The following is a 20,657-nucleotide window of genomic DNA, read 5'->3' as shown; positions in this document are numbered from 1 at the left end:
GGGGCGCGGGGGCCGGGCCCGGGAGCCCCTCCTGACGGCCTCCTCCGCCCTCAGAGCCCCCAGTCCTCATCGTCACCCCCTTGGAGGACCAGCAGGTGTTCGTGGGTGACCGCGTGGAGATGGTGGTGGAGGTGTCCGAAGAGGGCGCCCAGCTCATGTGGTGGGTGCCTCGGCCAGCCGCCCCCTCCCCCGCGCCCCTCCCCCCGCCCTCCCCCTGACGCCCCGCCCTCCCCCCTCCCCCCGGCGCAGGATGAAGGACGGCGTGGAGATGACCCGCGAGGACTCGTACAAGGCGCGCTACCGCTTCAAGAAGGACGGCAAGAGGCACCTGCTCATCTTCTCCGAGGTCTCCCAGGACGACATGGGCCGCTACAAGGTCCTGACCAACGGCGGCCAGTGCGAGGCCGAGCTCATCGTGGAGGGTGAGGGGGCGGCCCCTGCTGTAGACCGAGGGCGCGGAGGGAGCTCCCTTCTCTCCCCTCTCGCCTGGGCGGGCGGCACAGCTCCACAGCCCCGGAGGGCCTCCCGGCGCCCCCAGGGAGCACTTATTGGGCGCCCGGGCGTGCGCCGGGGAGCCCCTGACCCGTGCCCGCCCCGCCCCCAGAGAAGCAGCTGGAGGTCCTCCAGGACATCGCGGACCTGACGGTGAAGGCTTCCGACCAGGCCGTGTTCACGTGCGAGGTGTCTGACGAGAAGGTGACCGGCAAGTGGTACAAGAACGGCGTGGAGGTTCGGCCCAGCAAGCGGATCACCATCACCCACAAGGGCCGGTGAGCCTCCCGCCTCCCCGCCTCCCCCCGGGCCCAGGGAAACCCTCTAACGCCTCGAGATGGCTTCTGGGCAGAGGAGCCCCCTAGGCTGGGCCGGTCAGGGAAGACGTCTCGGAGAGGGGGGCAGGCTGGAAAGGCCTCCGGGGGCTGGGGCTGGGGCTGGGGAAGGCCGCCTCCGAGTTGGCAGGAGGGTGCGGGCAGGGCACGGCTCAGGCCTCCTGTGGACGCTCCGGTGGGTTCTGGTGGGCTTAGCCCAGAGAGGAAGGACTCCGGGCACAAAAGCTGCCCACTTCGAGGCTGGCACAGGGAGGAGGGAGCAGACTCGTTCCGCCTGGCCCCAGAGGGCAGTGCCAGGTGCAGCGGGGGAGAGAGGGGCTCACCTCAGCGCCCCGTGCCCCTGGCCAGCCTCTAGCCCCGGCCTCAAACCCAGGTTGGAGGTTCTGGCTTGTTCTGAGGCGAGTAGAGCGCTGCCCACGCATCACCTCATCAGATGCCCATTTGGCAGATGGGAACCCTGAGAGCAGTTAAATGACCTGGCCAGGGTCACACAGCCTGGACATAGCTGAGGGAGAGTTTCAACCCCATTCCCCGTGCCACCTGCTGCCCTTTATCACATGCCCACTGTTTGCTTCACTGGGTGCAGAGGATGAAAAGACAGGAGGGGAAACTGAGGCACAGGGCATTCCTCAAGGGCTTGCTCTCAGCTCTGGGGGGACAAGGATGAGGCAGAACCTCGGGCCTGGCCTCGAGGGGCTCCCATTCTGCCAGGAGTCTCCATGTAGAAAGAGGAATGGTTATGGGTTGTCAAGGGGGCCGGGGGGGGGGGGCAAGTGAAGCAGCCTTTCGAGGGGCAGGGCAGAATCTCTCAGCTGTTAGAAGTACCTCCGTGTTGTATGCAAAGCCAAGCATTGCCCAGAGCCCACACAATGTGGCCGGGCACCACGTACCCTGCCCAGGGCTCTCCGGAAATGGCCAGGGGTGGCCGGGCAGGCGAGGAGCCGCACCCTGATGGGCCTCGACCTCCTCTGCTCTGCTCACCTGCCGAGCCACCGCGGGGTGGGACGGTTGCTCCGGCTCGGATCCCTCCTCGAGCCACCTCCCCCCCCCCCCCCCCCCCAGGATCCACAAGCTGGTCATCGATGACGTCCGTCCTGAGGACGAGGCCGACTACACCTTTGTGCCCGATGGCTTCGCCCTCAGCTTGTCAGCCAAGCTCAACTTCTTGGGTGAGGCTCACCCCCACCCCCAGCCGCATCCCTGCTCCGGCCCTCGGGGCGTCCTACCCTGGCTGTACCATGAGCACTTAGGAGAGGATATGAGGGGCCGCTCTGGGGCTCAGTGGCTGGAGAGCCAGGCCTGGAGATGGGAGGTCCTGGGTTCAAATCCGACCTCAGACAATCCCTGGCTGTGGGACCCTGGGCAAGTCACTCTTTGGCCTTGGCAACCAATAGTCAGTATCAGTTTGAAGAGAGAAGGGAAGGGTTGAGAGAGACAAGGAAGGGAGAGGCAGAGACAGAGAGGGAGAGAAGGGGGGAAGCCAGGAGAAAAGAGGGAAACGTAACGTCTCCCATCGGTAGACAGAGCTATGAATTTGCTAAGAGGGGTGGCTGCCCGGAGCGGTGGGAGGCTGGAGGGGCTTCTTTTCGTGGCTCTCTCAGCCTACTTGGCTGCTGTGGTCCTTCTGCTTCTTGTTCTGTGACTGATGCGGGTCACGAAACATTGACGAAGTGCTTCCTGCGTGCCCAGCACTGTGCCAAGTGTTGGGGATAGGCAGAGAGGCAGTGGCTGGCCTCAAGGAGCCTGGGAGGCAGAATTGGGCAGCAACTGCTCAGAAAAGGATCTGAGGCTTTCGGTGGACTCCAAGGTTAAAGAGCCTCAGGCTTTGGCAGCCAAAAGAAGTCCAGAGCCCTCGCTGGGGCTGCTCCCAGGGGGCCAGCAGGGCCTCCGAGAAGATGAAAGGCTGCCCGGAGAGGCGGAGGCCTTCCCTTGCCTGGAGGTCTTCACACTGAGCCTAGAACCTGCCCCCCCCCCAGAGCTGGACCACATGGTCCCTGAGCTCCCTTCCAGGCCTCAAGGGGCCCCAGAAGTCACTGAGACAGCCCCGACCCCCCCTTATTTATAGAGGAAGGAAGAGGGCTTCGGAAGAGTGCAGGGACCCCACCAAAGTCAGTCGTGGGCAAGAGCCACAGCACTCGGGCAAACCCTTTTCTCTCTGGCTCTCCATTGTTCTTTCTGTCAAGGGGGGAGGGGCGGAGAGCCTCCATGGAGAGACGCCCCGTGCCCTGCCTCTCAGGACTTTGGCTCCCTAGTCTTGGTGTCCCCCCTTCCCTCACCTGGAGGCCCCAGAAGCCGGCTCCCGAGATCTAAGAGTCCCCTCTCTTTTCTCTTTCTCTCCTCCCAGAGATTAAGATTGATTACGTCCCCAAGCAAGGTAAGGAAGGCCAACTGGCAGGGGCCCGGCAGGGTGTGGGCCTGAGTTTAGAGGCCGGGGTGCCTTGTCAGGGCCTTTACGAGGGTGGGGGTTGGAGGGTCAGATGCCTTGGAGGGCTCTGGGGGGGTTGGGCCTGCCTTGGCCACCCTAGGGGACCAAAGTCTGTCCCCTCCATTGGCCTCCAGAACCCCCCAAGATCCACCTGGACTGCTCGGGGAAGACCTCAGAGAACACTATTGTGGTGGTGGCTGGAAACAAACTCAGGCTGGACGTGGCCATCACAGGAGAGCCCCCTCCCACCATCACCTGGCTGAAGGGGGATCAGGTATGGGGCGGGGGGGGGCGGGGGAGCAGGGGCACGGCCCCTCACAGGCTCTGGCTCTCTGGAAGGGGAGGGCAGCCTTATCCCATGGCTTCCCTGGGCTCTGCTGAGGCAAGAGCTCCTGCCCACCTTCCACAAGACCTTGGACTGGCGCTACGAGGGGCCCTGAAAGATGAGTCCAGCTCCATTTCAAAGGTGTGGAAACTGACGTCCTGAGGAGTGTTATAAGGAAAGAGAGCATATGAGCAGGATCTGGAAAGGATGCAGGAACAGGGAAAGGTTCTGGAATTCTGCACGAGTGACTAAGCTGTTTTCTAACAGACAGTTAAGCTAGAGGCTGAGGCTGAGTCTTGTCTCCTGGGGTGAACCTAGTGAGCTTGGCTTCTTTCTTGTGCCTTCCCTTCTGCTGTACCGTCCCGTCCTGCCTGTACCTGGCTATCCTGTTTGCTGGCTGAGTGATACATCTACGGAGCTGCTTCCCATGAGAACCTCTCCCTGAGCCCTGGTCCTGCTTAGCTTCCAACCTGAATACCTTTGCTACCATCCAAGGGGGGATTTGGCTAGAGGAGTTTATTTCCATTAGGGCCTGGGACTTCGGGTAGGGAGGTAAAGGCCAGTGTAGCTAAAATCTCTCTGAAGGCTTCGCGTGAGGGAAGAATGGTAGATCTGTTGGGGAGGGTTAGTTATTGAATATAGATTCTCTTTCCTACCTTCCCTTGTTTAATAAAACCAAACCATCCCCGTGTCTATTACCTCTGATTGGACTGTATTTGTTAGCCTGTCACCTGCATCCTGTTGGCCTTCCCAAACTCTGTGGTATCTTTTTTTAAAAAACATTTTTTAAACCCTTAACTTCTGTGTATTGGCTCCTAGGTGGAAGAGTGGTAATGGGGGTCAAGTGACTTGCCCAAGGTCACACAGCTGGGAAGTGCCTGAGGCCAGATTTGAACCCAGGACCTCCTGTCTCTAGGCCTGACTCTCAATCCACTGAGCTACCCAGCTGCCCCTCTATGGTATCTTCTGATACTGCTCCTGAGTAACCATTCAGTGAACCTACCAATATCCCATTACTACACCCTGGTATTTCAGTTACCTATTGCAGTGATGGGCAAACTACGGCCTGAGGGCCAGATGCGGCCCCCTGAAATGTTCTACCTGGCTGTGAGATATTATTCCTAATCTGACGACTACCATGAGTAGGATACAACTCAATGAAACTTTGAAAGAGTTGCCTTAGAAACTGACAGATGAGCATTTCCTTTCCTTCAGCCCCCTCTCTAAAAAGTGTGCCCATCACTGACTGATTGCATTTGGCTGAGCCAGAAAGGTCAAACCTTGATTGGTTTGGGCAAGGCTAGAAGGGATTTGTATAGAAACTGGGTTTCAGTGAGTTGGCTGGCAGTTGACAGTCTTGGAATTTTACTGACCGGCCTGTCAAAAACAAGCAGCAGGGGCAGCTGGGTAGCTCAGTGGATTGAGAGTCNTTTGGGGGCAGTGGATTGAGAGTCAGGCCTAGAGACGGGAGGTCCTAGGTTCAAATCTGGCCTCAGACACTTCCCAGCTGTGTGACCCTGGGCAAGTCACTTGACCCCCCATTGCCCACCCTTACCAATCTTCCACCTAGGAGCCAATACACAGAAGTAAAGGATTTGAAAAAAAAAAAAAAAGCAGCAAAAACAAAACAGCAAAATTCTAAGCAGCTTGGTGCTGAAGCAGGCAGCTGTCCAAGTGCTGAAGGTCCACTAGTGAGTCTGATTGACACCTGGCTGTTAAAGGGTAGCACTTCTGTCCACTACCTAGTGCTGAACTAAGTGACATCTTTCATTGAAGTGTTTTTGTTTCTTTTTTCCAAAGTGGCAGCTAATTTTACTCAAACAATTTTACATACTATATTGTTTCCTCATCACTCCTGTATGGTTAGCAACATGATACAGGGAATAATGGAGATGTTTTGTAATGGGTTCCTATGTATACCATATCTGCTATTTACTGTTTTTTCTGGAGTATTGGTATACACTACCAGGTTGTGTCTTTTTAAAAGTTATGAAGTTAACTATACAACGTATTCACTCTTATTTGCCAGTTATGTTTATGGGTTTGGCTACTGTGTACAAATATAGATGGCTGATTATTATGACTTTGTATAAAATCAAAGGTGTTGTTAATTGGATATTTAGAGACTCAGAGCCAAAGCAAATGATGGTGTTGATGCAGGCAAAGATAGATCTAATGGAAAGGTGTTTTAATGAAAATCTTATCAATGGTAAAAATAATGCTGTTGATTTAAAGAATGTGAATCTGCTTGGTGGTGCAAATGGAGAGGGAAGTGATGTGAAAGCTAAAGTTCCAAATAGTCTGGAAAGGGAAACAGAGGCATTGGACAAAAATCCTGCTTTCTTCTTTCCATTAAGGGATATGCCATTTATTTCACCTGATGGGGTATTGCATCTAAAATCTTACAAAATTTTCTGCTGTGGAATCGGATGTAATAAAGCATAGAACACCCGGATTTTTTGATGAGCCAAATAAGATCATAAGAGAATTTAAGAGAGCTGTTAGAATATACAAGCCAGACTATGCAGACTTCTTTTTACTGGTGGAAAAATTACTTATGAAATGAGAAAGATAGAAATTCATAGAGAAGACAAGGAACCTATTGACACCATGCACCTGGTTACTCTATTCGTATGCTCTCTTTCCTTATAACTGGAGGCGGGGACTGGGACAACCATAGGGCCAAAGCTTTCAGGCCTTGGTCATCCAGTGAGCCTCAAGAAGCCCACCCTATAGGGCAGCTGGGTAGCACAGTGGATGGAGAGCCAGGCCTAGAGATAGGAGGTCCTTGGGTTCAGACACTTGCTTGCTGGGTGTCCTTGGGCAAATCACTTAGCCCCCATTGCCCAGCCCTTCCTGCTTTTCTGCTGCGTAGCTGATACACACTATTGATCTTAAGAGGGAAGGGAAGGGTAAAAAAATGGGCAAAAGGAGCTGGCCCATTAGATGCACCTCCTTATTTGTTAGGTAGGGAAACAGAGGCTGCTGGGGGCAGGCAGGGCCCGAAGCATGAACCCCAGGGTTCTCTGCCAGAAGGCCCCTGGCCCTCTCCACTCTCGCTATTCCTCCACTCAGGTATTCACTGAGACAGAGGGCCGAACCCACCTGGAGCAGCGGCCAGACAACAGCAGCTTTGTGATCGAGGGGGCTGAGAGGTCGGATGAGGCCAAGTACACCATTAAAGTCACCAACCCCGTGGGCGAGGATACAGCCTCCATCTTTGTCAGGGTCGTGGGTGAGAGGGCAATGGCTATGGGACTGGGTGAGGATGGAGGCGGGGGACCATCTGGGGAAGCTTCCCTGGGACCAACCTCTTCCTCCTCTCCCCAGATGTGCCAGACCCCCCTGAGGCTGTGCGCATCACCTCCGTGGGAGAAGACTGGGCCATCTTGGTCTGGGAGCCACCTAAGTATGATGGTGGCCAGCCCGTTACTGGTGAGTTCCCTGGGGCAGGAGATGAGAAGGGCTCCTGCGAGATGGACCTGCCGGGAAGCCTTTGAGACCTGGGAGATGCCACCCAAATTCCCTGCAACCTCCAGGCACAACTTGGGGCTCTCCTTCGACCCTTCTGGCTTTGGAAGGGTCTCCTCAGGGTCTCTGCTTGACTCCCACCAACACCTCTGTTCTCTCCTTCGGGGCTTCTGCCCATTCCCCCCCACCCCACCCCCAGGCTACCTCATGGAGAGGAAGAAGAAGGGCTCCCAGCGATGGATGAAGCTAAACTTTGAGGTCTTCACGGAGACGACATACGAGTCCACTAAGATGATTGAGGGCGTCCTCTATGAAATGCGTGTCTTTGCTGTCAACGCCATTGGGGTCTCCCAGCCCAGCATGAACACCAAGCCCTTCATGCCCATTGGTAATGAGCTAGCCCTGTCTCCGTTTCCCAGTCTGTAAAATGGCCCATCCTTTCCAGCCTGGACTCCTATGACGTTACAGCCTCCCACAATGACCCAGTTAGACCATCGACCTGACCCAGCTGGGATAACCTAAGACCTTCCCGATGACCTCCATGCTTTCATTGGCTTCTAAGCCCAAGCCCGCCTCCCCCAGGTCCCCCGACTGACCCCTTGTGTGTAGCAGGTTCCTCATGCGGCCGCCTCTCTCTCCCTTTGCCCTGCCCCCTGACCTCTACTCCCTGTAGCTCCCACAAGCGAGCCCTTGCACCTGACAGTAGAGGATGTGACTGATACAACCACCACCCTGAAGTGGCGCCCTCCGGACAGGATTGGGGCTGGGGGCATTGATGGCTACATCGTGGAATACTGCTTGGAGGGCTGTGAGTGACCTCAGGAGGCTGCTTTGCCCTTCCCCTCGGGCCACTCGTTTCCTTGTAGTCTGGGGGTCACCGGGAGGAATGTCGAGGTGGGTGGACTAGGCAAGGGTCAGAGAGAAGTCCTGAACCCCTTTCTTCTCCCCTTGTCTCAGCGGAAGACTGGGTGGCAGCCAACACTGAGCCTGTGGAGCGCTGCGGTTTCACAGTCAAAGACCTGCCCACGGGGGCCAGAATCCTCTTCCGAGTGGTTGGAGTCAACATTGCTGGCCGCAGCGAACCAGCCACCCTCGTCCAGCCGGTCACCATCAGGGAGATTGTGCGTAAGTGACCCACCGATGTTGACCGACCTGGCCACGGCTGATGGCATGGAGTGGGCCAGGCCTCCTGACCCTGGTTACTGTAGGCTGAGGTCACTTCTGGGTAACTGCCGCCTTCCGATGAGCACCTCCAATCAGACGCAGCTGCTCACAGCTCTGCGGGGTGACCAGCCCCAATCTCCCACTGGCAATGGCCACTTCATGGTGGCCAAGGACAGCACCATCATTGAGCAAACCCTGCCCTCCGCCACTGGGGACTAGAGCCCACCACCTCCAGGAGGGACCCCAACCTCTTGTGGATCTCCCTTTCCTTTGGACTCTGAACCCTGACCCCCCCCTCCTACTTTCCCCTCAGAACAACCCAAGATCCGGCTCCCGAGACACCTTCGGCAGACCTACATCCGCAGGGTGGGAGAACAGCTCAACCTGGTCATTCCTTTCCAGGTAGGAGAGGCCAGGGGCCAGGGCAGGAGGGCGAGAAGTCAGGGCATCCCCTCACCTCCCTCCCCGTCCACAGGGGAAGCCACGGCCCCAGGTGGTATGGACGAAGGGTGGGGCACCCTTGGACACGTCCCGCATCCACATTCGGACGAGCGACATGGATACCGTGTTCTTCGTGCGTCAGGCAGCTCGGTCAGACTCCGGAGAGTATGAGCTGAGTGTGCAAATAGAGAACATGAAAGACACAGCCACCATCCGGATCCGAGTTGTGGGTGCGCAAGCTTTTGGGGAACTGAGGATCTGGGAGAGGAGATGGGGGGAAGGGAAGGAAGATGAGGGACCTGAGATTGGGGAGAGGCAAAGAGGCCAGTCCAAGGAGAGAAGAGGAGGCTGGGCAGGGGAGATTGGGAAAAGGAGATGAAGTGAGTCAGGAGGGAGAAGGCAGATGGTGGGGGGGAAGAAATGGAGTGGGGAGAGAGGAGGGGAAGACAGAAGGTGAGGAGAGGAGAGGAGAGGAACAGGGATGGGGTAAAACAAGGAGATGGAACCGGGGAGAAGGGCAGGAGCATGTAAAGGAAGCAAGTCACAAAGATGAGTAGGGGGGATTCGGGGAGAGATCAGGTGCTCAAAGAGAATTGAAGGGGCCTCATCGGAGCCCAGCCATGGCCTCAAGCCCTCCCTCTCCTGTCCCCAGAGAAGGCAGGGCCCGCAGAGAATGTGATGGTGAAGGAGGTGTGGGGCACCAATGCCCTGGTGGAATGGCAGCCCCCCAAGGATGATGGTAACAGCGAGATCACCGGCTACTTCATCCAGAAGGCCGACAAGAAGACTATGGTGAGGGGAGAGAGCTTGAGCCAGGAGAGAGAGAGAGAGATTATGTGAGAGAGAGAGAGAAGAGAGAGAGAGAGAGAGAGAGAGAGAGAGAGAGAGAGAGAGAGAGAGAGAGAGTGTGTGTGTGTGTGTGTGTGTGTGTGTGAGACTTGGCTGGGGGCTCCTCATTTTAGAGATGGGAAGTGGAGGGACGGAGGGCTAAGGTGCTTGTCCAGAGTCACTCCATGGCACAATCTCCCTCTGGCGCCTCCCCTTAGCTTCCCTCCGGCCCCCTAGAATCCTTCGACTCTCCTGAGTCCTCTCTGGCTCCCTATCTACCCCCAGGAGTGGTTCACTGTTTATGACCACAGCCGGCCCACCAGATGCACCATCTCTGACCTTATCATTGGCAATGAATACTATTTCCGAGTGTTTAGTGAAAATATCTGTGGGCTCAGTGACTCTCCTGGCATGTCCAAGAACACAGCCAAGATCCTCAAAACAGGTACTGTTGGGGTGGCTCAGGGGGTAGCGCTCCAGGCCTGGAGTTGCGAGGTCTGCCCATTCATTCATGTGTAAAAGGAGCAGTGGGGTTAGTGCAGGCAGAACCTTAACCAGCGGTCTTTGCACCCTTGGCGGGTCTGGAAGCACCAGGGTAGGGCCAGTCGTCTCTTGGGGGGCAGGGAGTGAAAGCAGCCCCCCAGCTTGCTGAGGCAGACCCTGCAGGATGGGGCTGGACAGCTGGTGGCCAGCTCTCGCCATTGTCCCTAGGGCAAAGGGGCCGTCTGTTCTGGGAGGTCCCCTTCAGCTCAGTCAGCATGTGGGAAGGGCCGGGCTCAGGGCACAGGACCCAGAAGGCCAGACTCCTGACTTCCCTGTCCTGCGTCCTCGCTAGGAATCACCTTGAAACCTCTGGAGTTTCAGGAGCACGATTTCCGCTCGGCCCCCAAGTTCCTGACCCCCCTGCTGGACCGCGTGGTGGTGGCGGGATACTCCGCAGCTCTCTACTGTGCCGTGCGGGGGCACCCCAAGGTGGGCAGAGGCACTGGGAGGTTGGGGGGAAGAGGAGGACGGAGGAGGTCTCCTTCACCATAAACACAGGCATCAAGATGAATCCAAGGACCAGAATCAGATCTTTGTTCTGTTCCTTACTAGGTGCTCCCCGCTCAGGGCCTCAGTTTCTCAGTTTGTAGAGAGGGGTGTATGACCTCTAGGGTTATTCCCAGCATCTGCTCCAGGCATCCATTCCCATGTTCCCTTGCCCACAGCCAAAGGTGGTTTGGATGAAGAACAAAATGGAGATTCACGAAGACCCCAAGTTCCTAATGACCAACCAGCAGGGCATCCTGACCCTCAACATCCGGCGTCCGAGTCCCTTTGATGGTGGCACCTACTCCTGCCGGGCATTCAACGAGCTGGGCGAGGCTCTGGCTGAATGCAAACTGGAGGTCCGAGGTGAGGAAGTGGGAGGACCTGGGTGGGGTGGCAGGTGGAAAGAGGTGTTCACATGCAGTGCTGGCTAAAGGGCCTGAGGCGTGGATGCCAATCCAAGACCAATGTGACTGTTGGACTCAGCTTGTTCCCCTGGGAGGCACAGAGCCTGGTGTTCTGGAAGGCTGGGGATCTGGGTTCAATTCCTGGTACCAAAGAGTTGTGGGCTTTAGGCAGGTCCTTTACCTTCTCTTCTACAAAATGGGCTGAGGATTAGCCCAGATGACCTCGGAGAGCTCAGTCCTTTTGGACAGGCAGGCTACTGAGAGGCAGTCAGGTGACCCAATGGATGGAAGGCTGGCCCTGGAGTCTGGAGGACTTGAGGACAAATCCATCCCTAGACACAACTGTATGACCCTGGGCAAGTCACTTAACCTCTGGCTGCTTCCGTTTCCTTATTTGTAAAAGGGGAATAATAGTGACCTCTCAGGGCTGTTGTGCCCATCAAGTGAAAGAACTGTGAAATGCTTGGTATACCTTAAAAGTGCTGGAGGGACACTAGTCATGACTGTAATCATTACACGTGATCCTGCAGCATAGCAGAGGACCTTGGTGGATGCGCTCCCCTTTTCACAGGAGGGGACTTGGGCTTTGTCATGTCAGTTCCCAGCAGCCTGGGTTTGACCATTTCCTCTCTCTGGGCCCATTTCCTTGATGGCATATGAGAGGGTCCGATCGGAGGGCCCCAGTGGTCCCGGCCTTCTGTAGGCCTCATTACCTTTGGCCCAATTCCTGCCTGGGTGGGGCCAGGAACCCATCCATCCAAGGGTGGGAGCCATGTGGGGGAGGGGGCACAGCCACCCATCTTAGACAAGGGACCCCTGGGGATGGGGAGCACAGGGCGAGGTCACCCAGATGAGGGGGAGCCCCAGGGCAGACTGGGCTGTCGAGCCATGAGGAACGTTCTGAGGACCAGTCCCCAGATGGCACCTCAGGGCGGGGCTGAGGGAGCGGGTAGCTGATCTCCCCTCTGGCCTCAGGCTCCGGGGCTAACAGTGCTCCCGCTCCCTGCTTTCTCCCCTCTCCCCAGTGCCGCAGTAATCCTGCCTCCGGACACAACGCCTGGCCCTTCTCCAGCTTATTTCAAACATGAGACTTGACTGATTCTTGTGGCTCGTGTGTGTGAATGGGGGGGGGGGGCAGGGATGTGCCTGGCGCCACCTCTCCATCCAGCTCCAGGGTGCTGCGTGCCCCCACAGCTGCTAAATGTGGCCAGCTCCGGCTTCTTACATAGGGAATCTTTATTAGCCTTGGTATTCTGCGTGCCCCTCTCCGGGGCACAGAGGTCTCTCTCTGGCCCCTCAGTGTCCAGGGGAGGGAGAGAGGGAGGGGGCTGGGTCCTGGCCCTGCTGGGGGTGGAGATGAGCCTGCAAGGCCTGCAGCTTGGGGAGCTGGGGGCGGAGGCTCGCGCCTGGGGTCTCCAGCTCCGGGGGGCAGGCGGCAGTGACGATGGCGGCGGCGGCGGCGGCGGCAGCATTCCATCTGCAGAACGGAGGGGGTTTCGGTCTTCACTAGGAGACACAGGAGCCGGGGTGAGCGGCTGCGGGGGCTCGGGAGCCCTGCAGCCCAGGCCCGAGCCTCACCCTCTCCTCTGCCGTCTCGGCCCTCTCCTCCTCCTCCTCCTCCTTGGAGCTGCTGGCCTGGGTGAAGGGCACCCTGGTGCCTGAGTCAAAGCGCAGGCGGTAGAGCAGCCGCACCCAGCGGCCGAACTCCTGGTCTTCCGAGGCCGGAGCCCTGAGCTGCAGGTAGAAGGTCCGGCCCGACCACAGCTTCACCTTCAGCTGCTGCCGCTTCTCGTCATGGATGTAGAGCTCCGCAAACTGGAGAGGGATCAGCCTGGGTTCCCCCCACCCCGTGCCCGGAGAAGAGATCAGCCTGGCCCCGCCTCTCCAAGAGACCAGCCTGGCCACGCCCCTCACAGAGCAGGCGGGGCCCCGTCTCCCCAAGGGACTAGCTTGACCCCGCCCTTCTCAGGGCAGCCTGGCCACGCCCTTCATAGACCAGCCCAGCCGCCCCGCCCCCCGGAGTCCAGCCTGGCCGCCCCACCTCCTCACAGGGCAGCCTGACCCCGCCCCTCACAGAGCAGCCCGGCCACGCCCCGCATAGACCCGCCTAGCCGCCCCGCCCCAAGAGACCAGCCTGGCCACGCCCCTCACAGAGCAGCCTGGCCCCGCCTCCCCAAGAGATCCGCCTAGCCCCGTCTCCCACAGAGCATCCCGGTCACGTCCCTCATAGAACAATCTAGCCCCACCTTCCCAAGGGACTAGCTTGACCCCGCCCCTCACAGGGCAGCTAGGCCACGCCCCTCGTAGACCAGCCTAGCCGCCCCGCCCCAAGAGATCAGCCTGGCCCCACCTCCCTAGGGGATCAGCTTGGCCCCGTCTCTCATAGAGCAGCCTGGCCACGCCCCTCATAGACCAGCCTAGCCGCCCCGCCCCCCGGAGACCAGCCTGGCCGCCCCGCCTCCCCAAGAGATCCGCCTAGCCCCGTCTCCCACAGAGCAGCCTGGTCACGTCCCTCATAGAACAATCTAGCCCCACCTCCCCAAGGACTAGCTTGGCCCCGCCCCTCACAGAGCAGCATGGCCCCACCTCCCCAAGAGATCCGCCTGGCCACGGCCCCGGAGGCCAACCTGGCCCCACTTCCCCAAGGGACCAGCCTGCCCCGCCCCACGGAGATCAGCCTGGTCCCGCCCCCCAGAAGAGATAGGCCTGGGGCCCCCCCAAGAGATAAACGGGGGTCTGCCCAAAAGAGCTCAGTCAAGGCTCCCACGCCATACTTCGCCCAGAAGAGAGATCAGCCTTGGCAGTGGAGGTGGCCTTGGGCTTGAACTCTCGGCGGCGCGCTTCGTTCTCTCCCCAAGAGAACAAGGAGCTTCTGGGGGCCCTCATTCCCGTCACTGCGGCTGGAGCCGAGCAGGTTTGGGAGTCCTGATCTGTAGCTCCTATCCCCCACGGATCCCAAGTTCACGCGCCTGCCCCTGTGACCCTGGAGGAGGCACAACCTCTCTGTAGCTGAGCCCCTTCCCGACATCCCCCCAGGAGCCCTCCGCAGCTCCTGTTTGGCCGTGGCTGTGCCCTGCTGTCTCCCCCTCACACAGGGGACTCCTGGGGGCTTCCGTGGTTGGGCCGTCACCTCAGGCGTGCCCCCATTTGGGGTTTTCTTGGCAGAGATACTGGAGGGGTCGGCATTCCCTTCTCCAGCTCAATTGACAGATGAGAAAACTGAAGCCAACAGGGCGAAGCGACTTGTCTAGGGTCACAGCTAAGAGTATGAGTTCACCCTTGAACCCAGGTCGTTGGGCACCACAGCGCCCCCTAGCTTCCCCTCTTTGAGGGCAGGGGCTGGTTTTTCCCTTTGTCCCCCTCAGGGCTTAGCACAGTTGCCTGGCCTGTAGAGGGTGTAGGCCAAGTGCTGGCTGCCTGACAGCTAACGTGACAGGGCGCTCACTCCCTCACTGCTGCTCTGTGTCCCCCGGGGCCGCCCCGAGCTCGCTCCTCCGGTGGTTTCCGTGAAGCCTGCTCCCCGCCCTCCCCCCAGCTCCTCATGCTCTCTAGGCCCCGCGGATGGCACCCATTTCTCCTCCCCATGAGCCCAGGCTCATAAATTCCATCCTGCCCCTGGCTGGCTGGAGCCCGGCTGTGGGCTTCGGCACGGGCAGGGCAATGTGGCAGCTCCCCGTCGGGAATGGCGGCGGAAGCCTGGCAAGCCATGGTGAGGCCCCTGGGAGGCACACGGGCTGGGGTCCCATCTGGGAGGGTCCTCAAAGGATAAGGATCGGTAGAGCACCTTCCCGACAGTCCCTGGGCTGGTGCCGCCTCTGATTCCCACAAGCTCTGGGGCAAGGCAGATGGGGGGACACTGAGGCTGAGAGGCTCCAGGAGGCGCGGGGGGGGTGCCGTGAGGGGGTGGGCCGGGGGTCCTCACTCAAACAGTTGTAGGCCCCCCTTCCCTGGGGCAGGCCCGGCCAGCAGCAGGATGTCGGGCAGCTCCAGGGCCGGGCTGGTGGCTGCCACGCCCATGGTCACCTTGTTGGCCACCTCTCCAAACCGAGTGACCTGGGGGCCCAGGGTCCGAGGTCACGATCCAGGTGGCCAGGGGGCGGGGAGAGCTCTGGGGTTGTGGGGAGCTCAGACTCTGCGCCCCCCCTCCCCCGGGCACCTGGACAAAGTTGCTCTCGAAGATGGGGAAGTCACAAAGCTGGTCGAACTCCCCGCTGCACAGGTAGCGCTGGAGGCGACCGGGCCGAGGATAGCTGGATTGCAGGGGCCGCGGAACGGCCTTCGCCCCTGTGGACAGACGGACCCGAGGAAGGGACGGGCGCTGGGAGTCTCACCTGGCTCGGTGGGTCCCCCTTCCATCCCAGTCCGGTCCTCACTTGCCCCAGATACAGCCTCTAACCCAGTTTCACGCAGGTCACTCCTCCAGCCTGGCCCCGCCCCGCCCCGCCCTCACCTGCCCCTCGCGGGGCTCCCTGCTCCTGTCCGCGGCCCGGTTTCATGCCGGCCCCCTCTGGTCCCGGCGGTTCTCCGAGGTTGGGGGTCGCTGCTGGGACCCGGGCCTTGGGGGTGGCTGGGATAGACCGAGCGGAGGCGGTGTAGGGCGCGCTCCTCCCACGCCCAGAAGTTCGACCCCTCCCACTTATCCCACACTGCGCCGAACATCACCAGGTTCCTATGGCGACGAGGGTGGGGCCCAAGGTCTGTGACGTCATCGAGGAGGGCAGCTATTCCAATGAAAACGGGGCTGCGGTAGGAATTGCGCACGCGCAAAACGTGGGGCCGAGAAAGGCCTACTCGGTTCGGAGCCTCCCGCGTGGGAGTCAATGCGCATGCGTGCTTCGGGGACCAGGGTGGAGCGTGGACTGAAGCAGGCTCTCTCTCTCTCTGTTGTGTGACGTCACGGGAGAGGAGGCGCCTGAGAGAGAGAGTAACGGAACACAGGAGCAAAGGTTCCCAGAGAGATTTGCGCGCGGTCACGTGAGCACGGCCGGACGGTAATGGCGGCCCCCTGGTTCCTGCTCCTGCTGCTGGCGGCACCGGACGCGATCCAGGGGAGCGGCTGCCGGGCCAACGCTCGGGGGGTCAGTACTGTCGGCCGGGATGGAGGGGCGGGAGGTTTTGCAGGATGCAAACGCGCGGGGGCCGGCTTCCGTGGAATGCTGGCATGCAAATGCAGGTGGGAGCGGCACTCTGCGCCAGTGTGGCGGCGCTATGCCAACGGAGGGCGGGGCGCCGACCGCTCGGTGCGCGAGAGGAGCGGGGCGAAGGAAACGGAGAGATCGGGGCGAACGTGGCTCGGTGCAAATGAGGGGTGGGGAGATGGCCCTTCAATCTAAAAGTCCGGCCATCTAGCCTTGGCGTTTATTAGGCGCCTGCCGTATGCAGATGGGAGCACGGGATGGGGAGGGGGCAGGGAGGGAGGATCTCCCAGGAGCAAGAGAGGGGGCGGCACAGTAGGGGGAGGAGGCCCCCTCCGGCCCCAGCTGGTACACCACGCCGCAGGAACCTGTGCTTGAAAGGGGAGACCCGAGTTTCCGGGGACGGAGTGCATTCCAGGAAGGGCACACAGCCTTGGCAAAGGCCCAGAGGCGGGAGATGGAGGGGCCTACTCTCCATCTTAGTGTCCGCTCTAGGACAGAAGAGCTGTGGGGGGCTGGGCAGCAGGGTTAGGGGACTCAGCCAGGGTCCCTCTGCTAGGAAGTGTCTTGAGTTCACATTCGAATCCAAGACCTCTGTCTTTGAGCCTGGCCGTATCTCCTCTGGTTTGTTTTTCACTGGTGCATGGCCTATGGATCAGCATTTATGAGGCGCCTACTGTGTGCCGGGCACCATGCCTAGCCCAGTGCTGCCCCCCTCCCCCAGGGCGACCACATGCAGACAGACTATACACTGGGTGAATAGAAAGGAACGATGGGGGGCTGTCCCTGAGCACCCCAGCCCTGGCATTGGATCCCAGGAGAGGGAAGCTTTGGGAGGTTGATCTTGGGGTTCACTGAGGGGGTCCTGGGATGGAAGATGGGCAGGAGTGGGGGGGTCGACTTGGAAAAGGGGAGCAGTTGGGGTTTCAGGCTGGAGGCCAGGACAGAGAGGTTCTCCCTGGCCGAAGCCTGGTCCTCGGTGTTTTTGGTTCGGGGCAGCGGGCGGCTCCACAGATGGACAGGGGTCCTGGGGTCAGGCCTCAGACCCGTCCTTGCTGGGGTACCTGTTGCTTCAGCCGTGATAGGGGGCCACCCGGGAAGGCCCTCCCTGTTGGGGTCTCTGTCCTTCGTGGTTCCCAGAGCTAAGAAGAGATGGTACGGGGGGGGGGGAATCAGAGCCCCCCAAGAGCCCCAGCTCATCCCTCTTCCTTTCTCCCTGGGGGTGTGAAAGGCTGAAGGTCCCCCCGCCATTTGGGGTAGCAACCATAATGCAGATCCCCGAGCTGGGACAGATGGAGTCTGACCTGGCCTCAAAGACTCCGGCTGAAGGCAACCGCAGAAGGGCTGCTGGCTTGAGGAGGCTGGGGCAGGATGCCTGGGGTGCCCCCCTTTACAGATGGGGAGACTGAAGCACAGGAGGGTCTCGTGGGGCCCCATTCTGTCCACACCAGAGCTTGGTTCCATTTGGGATGGTTTGGACGCTGGGCCCTGGGCACAGAGCCTCCTCCAAGGGCCTCAGACTCTCCCCCTGCAAAGTGAGGGGCCGAACCGGGTCTTTACTGGAGCTCCCCCTGATATAGGGGCCCCTGGAAGCTCTAAGGGGGGGCCCTTCAGACCCTAAATCCCGTTTCTCTCCTCCCAGGCTGCGGCTGAAGGCTGTGGGCCCACAGGACTTCTGCTGGAGCACTCCTTCGAGACAGGTGAGGCCCAGGGCTGGGGAGCTGGGAGGGGGCAGGGGACATGAGGATGGAGACCCCCTCAAGGGATCCAAGCTCTGCTCTTGGACATGGCCTCTCCTCCCTGGACCTCGGTCTCCCCATCTGTAAGACAAGGGATCCGGGCCACTGAGGTCCCTTAGGGCTGCTGGGCCATTTGGGGGTGCCCGGGGACAGGGTGGAACAGCCCAGGAGGGTCTGGGGTCTCTGAGCCTGAGCCCCCTCTCCCCCAGATGACAGCGTCCACTTTCGGAAACGGGGCTCCCTGACGTGGAACGTGCAGGACGGGACGATCACCCTGACCCAGAGGCAGCTGACCGAGGACGAACGGGGCCGACTAAGGGTGAGGAGCTGGGGGGCATTGGGGGTGGCGGGGAGCCCCGAGGGGCCAACCCCATGGCCCCCTCACCTCTCCCTTCTCCCCAGGACGTGGCGGCTCTGAATGGCCTGTACAGGGTCAGGGTCCCCCGGAAGCCAGGGACCGCCGAAGGTCTGGCCTCAGCCGGCTACGTCTCCTCTTTCGTCCCTGCGGTGAGTCCCGGGGCCACGGGACCCCCCAACATCCAGCTCTTCTCACTGGGCCCCTTAGGGGGGGGGGTGTTCCAAGATGTTTTAGCAAGTCAGGCCCGATCCAAGCCCATTCCTTCCGGCCAGGCCTTTGGGGATCATCGCCCCCTTGTTCTGAGGGGCTGGAGGTCCCCGTGTCACAGCTAGAGGGAACCAGATCGGAGGAACAAGGGCAAACCCCACACAGTGACCCCACATGCAGGGGGCAGGGGCTCGGGGGCCAGGGGGAGACCTGCCCCCGAGGAGCAACGCCCTCAGCTCACCCAGGCTGCCCCCCACAGTGCTCCCTGGTCGAGTCCCACCTGTCTGACCGGCTGACCCTGCACGTGGATGTCGCTGGCAACGTGGTGGGCCTGTCCGTGGTGACCGAGCCTGGGGGCTGCCACGGCCACGAGGTGGAGGAGGTCGACCTGGAGCTGTTCAACACCACCGTCCAGCTGCAGCCCCCCCTCACGGCCCCTGGGTGAGGGTCCCAGCACCACCCCCTCCTGCTGTCTCTGAATGCCTTCCCAGGGGTTGGGGGTCTGCTCGGGTACCTGGTCTCTGTCCGGGGGGGGGGGTGCTGTCTCTGCCTCTTGGGCTGCTTTTCTGCTGGCCAGGGTTGGGGATGTCCCAGTCCCCACCCCAGACTCTCGTCTGGCTCCATCCATGGTCTCACTTGCTCACTTCTCTGCAGCCCAGAGACGGCCGCCTTCATTGAGAGGTTGGAGATGGAGCAGGCCCAGAAGGCCAAAAACCCCCAGGAACAGAAGTCCTTCTTTGCTAAATATGTGAGTGCCCAGGGGCCGCTCTGCCCCCGCCCTGGCCCCGGCCCCCCGCGCGCCCCCTCCCTTCCCCTCCCCGAGCACTTGGGAAAGCCCTGGCGAGGAGAAGAGCAGTGGACCTGCCTGTGCCCCGGCTCAGCTGGGCCTCTGCTGCCCCCCAAGCAGGGCCTCTGTCTCCCCTGCCCTCCCTCCCCACTCCCTGAGGTCCTCCCTTCTTGGCCCTCATCCCTGGGACTCCCCCGGCCTCTGCCAAGCCGAAGCCGCCTTTGGTCTCCCACGAGGGCGCCAGCCTTGAAGCTCATCTGTTCAGTGTGACCTTTGAGGAGTGGCAGAGGGAGAACGGAGAGGGCCAGAGCCTGGGGGGTGTGGAGGGTCCCAGGTGGGGTCTGCTGGAGGAAGGCCTGAGAGCCAGAGGCAGCAGCGGGCAGAGGAGAAGGAGGACCGGGGATGCCAGGCTCTTTCCTCCCTCTTCCTTTCTGTCTTTCCTCATCTCTGTCCCCAGGGCGCTGCCTCCCTTCTAGCAATAACCCCACTGAACCTTCATGCCAGGGAGTCCCCGGGACCCGCTTCTCCCCCATCTTCTCTGGGCTCTTGGGGTTTCTCAGTCCTTCCATCTCCCCACCTGCCAGGGTGTTGTAAGAGAATGATGGCAGACACAGGTGCGGCTGTTCTACCGGCCATGCCCGTCCTCTCTTCCACATGTGGGCGTAGGGCCAGCTCTAAGCCCCCTGCGGCCCCTGTGCCCGAGGGGCTGGGAATGCCAAGAGAAGCCGAGCAGCTTCTACCCTCCAGGTCCCGGAGTGGCTCCCACAAAATTACACAAAGTCATCTTAGGCCGTCAGCAGGGAATGAAGGCGCCCTCCTCCTGGAGGACCAAGAGAGGGCTTCATGGTGGAGGCGGCCTTTTGGCCGAGGGTCAGGGACTTTGTGGCAGGCTTTGCTAAGATGAGGATAGTAGCCCTGTCAGGAGAGGAAGACGGGTTAGACTGGTAACACCTGCTGATGCAGCCCAGCCGGCTACGGGATTCCAGCTTCCTTTTCTCCTTGCTCATGAGCCATTCTAGAACTTGGCCTTCAGGGGTAGCGAGATGGCTTAGTGGCTGGAGGGCCGGGCCTGGCATCAGAATGTTCTGGGTTCATCCCTGGCTTCCTTCATTCCCCAGCCGGGCGACCGAGGGCCAGTCATTTAACGCCCATTGCCTAGCCTTTGTCTATGTGGTCTGTGGGGTCCGTTCCTCCCACTCTTGAGAATTGGGGTGCTTGCTCCCCTGGTCTCCAGGGCCTCTCCCTGTCCCCCGATAGTTCATAGATGCCTTTTTCAGACCCAGGCGTGCACTTATTCCGGTTCTTGTCTGCCATCTTGCTCTGATCTTTCCACTCCAGCAGGCTTGGCAGGAGGGCATATAGGACAGCAAGAGTTGGACAGAGGTGGCCCCCCAGCCCCAAGAGCCGTCCCACTCCTTTAGCCCTCGGGCCCTCCCTGGTCCTTTCCTCCCTTGTTCTGAGCCTGCCCTCCCCCAGGCGGAAGTGGCAGGCCCGAGGGCAGCCTGGTGCTCCTT

The 20,657-nt window shown here is 60.2% G+C and overlaps 4 protein-coding genes across 5 annotated transcripts in view; 2 read left to right on the top strand and 2 right to left on the bottom strand.

The window, feature by feature from the left end:
- The window catches only part of MYBPC2 (myosin binding protein C2), a 42,159-nt gene extending 30,142 nt beyond the window's left edge, over positions 1 to 12,017 (top strand). The window contains exons 2-19 of the mRNA XM_044666668.1: positions 55 to 160; positions 250 to 422; positions 605 to 770; positions 1,890 to 1,996; positions 3,172 to 3,201; positions 3,387 to 3,526; positions 6,653 to 6,812; positions 6,908 to 7,012; positions 7,248 to 7,436; positions 7,722 to 7,856; positions 8,006 to 8,173; positions 8,526 to 8,614; positions 8,688 to 8,883; positions 9,306 to 9,445; positions 9,767 to 9,926; positions 10,317 to 10,453; positions 10,690 to 10,876; positions 11,943 to 12,017. Of these exons, the coding sequence (XP_044522603.1) occupies positions 55 to 160; positions 250 to 422; positions 605 to 770; positions 1,890 to 1,996; positions 3,172 to 3,201; positions 3,387 to 3,526; positions 6,653 to 6,812; positions 6,908 to 7,012; positions 7,248 to 7,436; positions 7,722 to 7,856; positions 8,006 to 8,173; positions 8,526 to 8,614; positions 8,688 to 8,883; positions 9,306 to 9,445; positions 9,767 to 9,926; positions 10,317 to 10,453; positions 10,690 to 10,876; positions 11,943 to 11,953 (2,399 nt within the window). The 3' untranslated portion in view covers positions 11,954 to 12,017. The remainder of the gene's footprint in view (positions 1 to 54; positions 161 to 249; positions 423 to 604; positions 771 to 1,889; positions 1,997 to 3,171; positions 3,202 to 3,386; positions 3,527 to 6,652; positions 6,813 to 6,907; positions 7,013 to 7,247; positions 7,437 to 7,721; positions 7,857 to 8,005; positions 8,174 to 8,525; positions 8,615 to 8,687; positions 8,884 to 9,305; positions 9,446 to 9,766; positions 9,927 to 10,316; positions 10,454 to 10,689; positions 10,877 to 11,942) is intronic.
- Positions 12,018 to 12,107: 90 nt separating this feature from the next.
- FAM71E1 (family with sequence similarity 71 member E1) lies at positions 12,108 to 15,412 on the bottom strand. Of its 2 annotated transcripts, XM_044667060.1 has the most exons (4): positions 15,368 to 15,412; positions 15,074 to 15,201; positions 14,840 to 14,970; positions 12,108 to 12,748 (listed from the first exon to the last, which is right to left on the bottom strand). In XM_044667060.1, exons 3-4 carry the CDS (start codon positions 14,932 to 14,934, stop codon positions 12,424 to 12,426), a joined length of 420 nt encoding a protein of 139 aa, XP_044522995.1. In that variant the 5' UTR covers positions 14,935 to 14,970; positions 15,074 to 15,201; positions 15,368 to 15,412; the 3' UTR covers positions 12,108 to 12,423. The 2 variants fall into 2 exon arrangements, with proteins under 2 accessions (XP_044522995.1, XP_044522994.1); XM_044667059.1 differs by lacking the exon at positions 15,368 to 15,412 and having other exon boundaries at positions 12,108 to 12,423; positions 12,496 to 12,748; positions 14,840 to 15,147.
- Positions 15,413 to 15,824: 412 nt separating this feature from the next.
- On the top strand, positions 15,825 to 19,737 carry EMC10 (ER membrane protein complex subunit 10). Its single transcript, XM_044666666.1, has 8 exons — positions 15,825 to 15,995; positions 17,695 to 17,752; positions 18,001 to 18,110; positions 18,194 to 18,298; positions 18,616 to 18,797; positions 19,011 to 19,104; positions 19,353 to 19,477; positions 19,728 to 19,737. The coding sequence occupies exons 1-8, from the start codon at positions 15,912 to 15,914 to the stop codon at positions 19,735 to 19,737; spliced, it is 768 nt and encodes a 255-aa protein (XP_044522601.1). The 5' UTR covers positions 15,825 to 15,911.
- A 191-nt stretch (positions 19,738 to 19,928) lies between these two features.
- The window catches only part of SHANK1 (SH3 and multiple ankyrin repeat domains 1), a gene marked incomplete at its 5' end in the record, with an annotated part of 55,296 nt that continues 54,567 nt past the window's right edge, over positions 19,929 to 20,657 (bottom strand). Inside the window, 1 exon segment of the mRNA XM_044666660.1 lies at positions 19,929 to 20,170. Coding sequence (XP_044522595.1) covers positions 19,929 to 20,170 — 242 coding nt within the window.

This window comes from Gracilinanus agilis, chromosome 3 (genome assembly GCF_016433145.1).
Source record: "Gracilinanus agilis isolate LMUSP501 chromosome 3, AgileGrace, whole genome shotgun sequence".
Classification (NCBI taxonomy): Eukaryota; Metazoa; Chordata; class Mammalia; order Didelphimorphia; family Didelphidae; genus Gracilinanus; species Gracilinanus agilis.
Note: the sequence above shows the minus strand (reverse complement) of the source record. Positions and strands in the feature narration are given on the sequence as shown.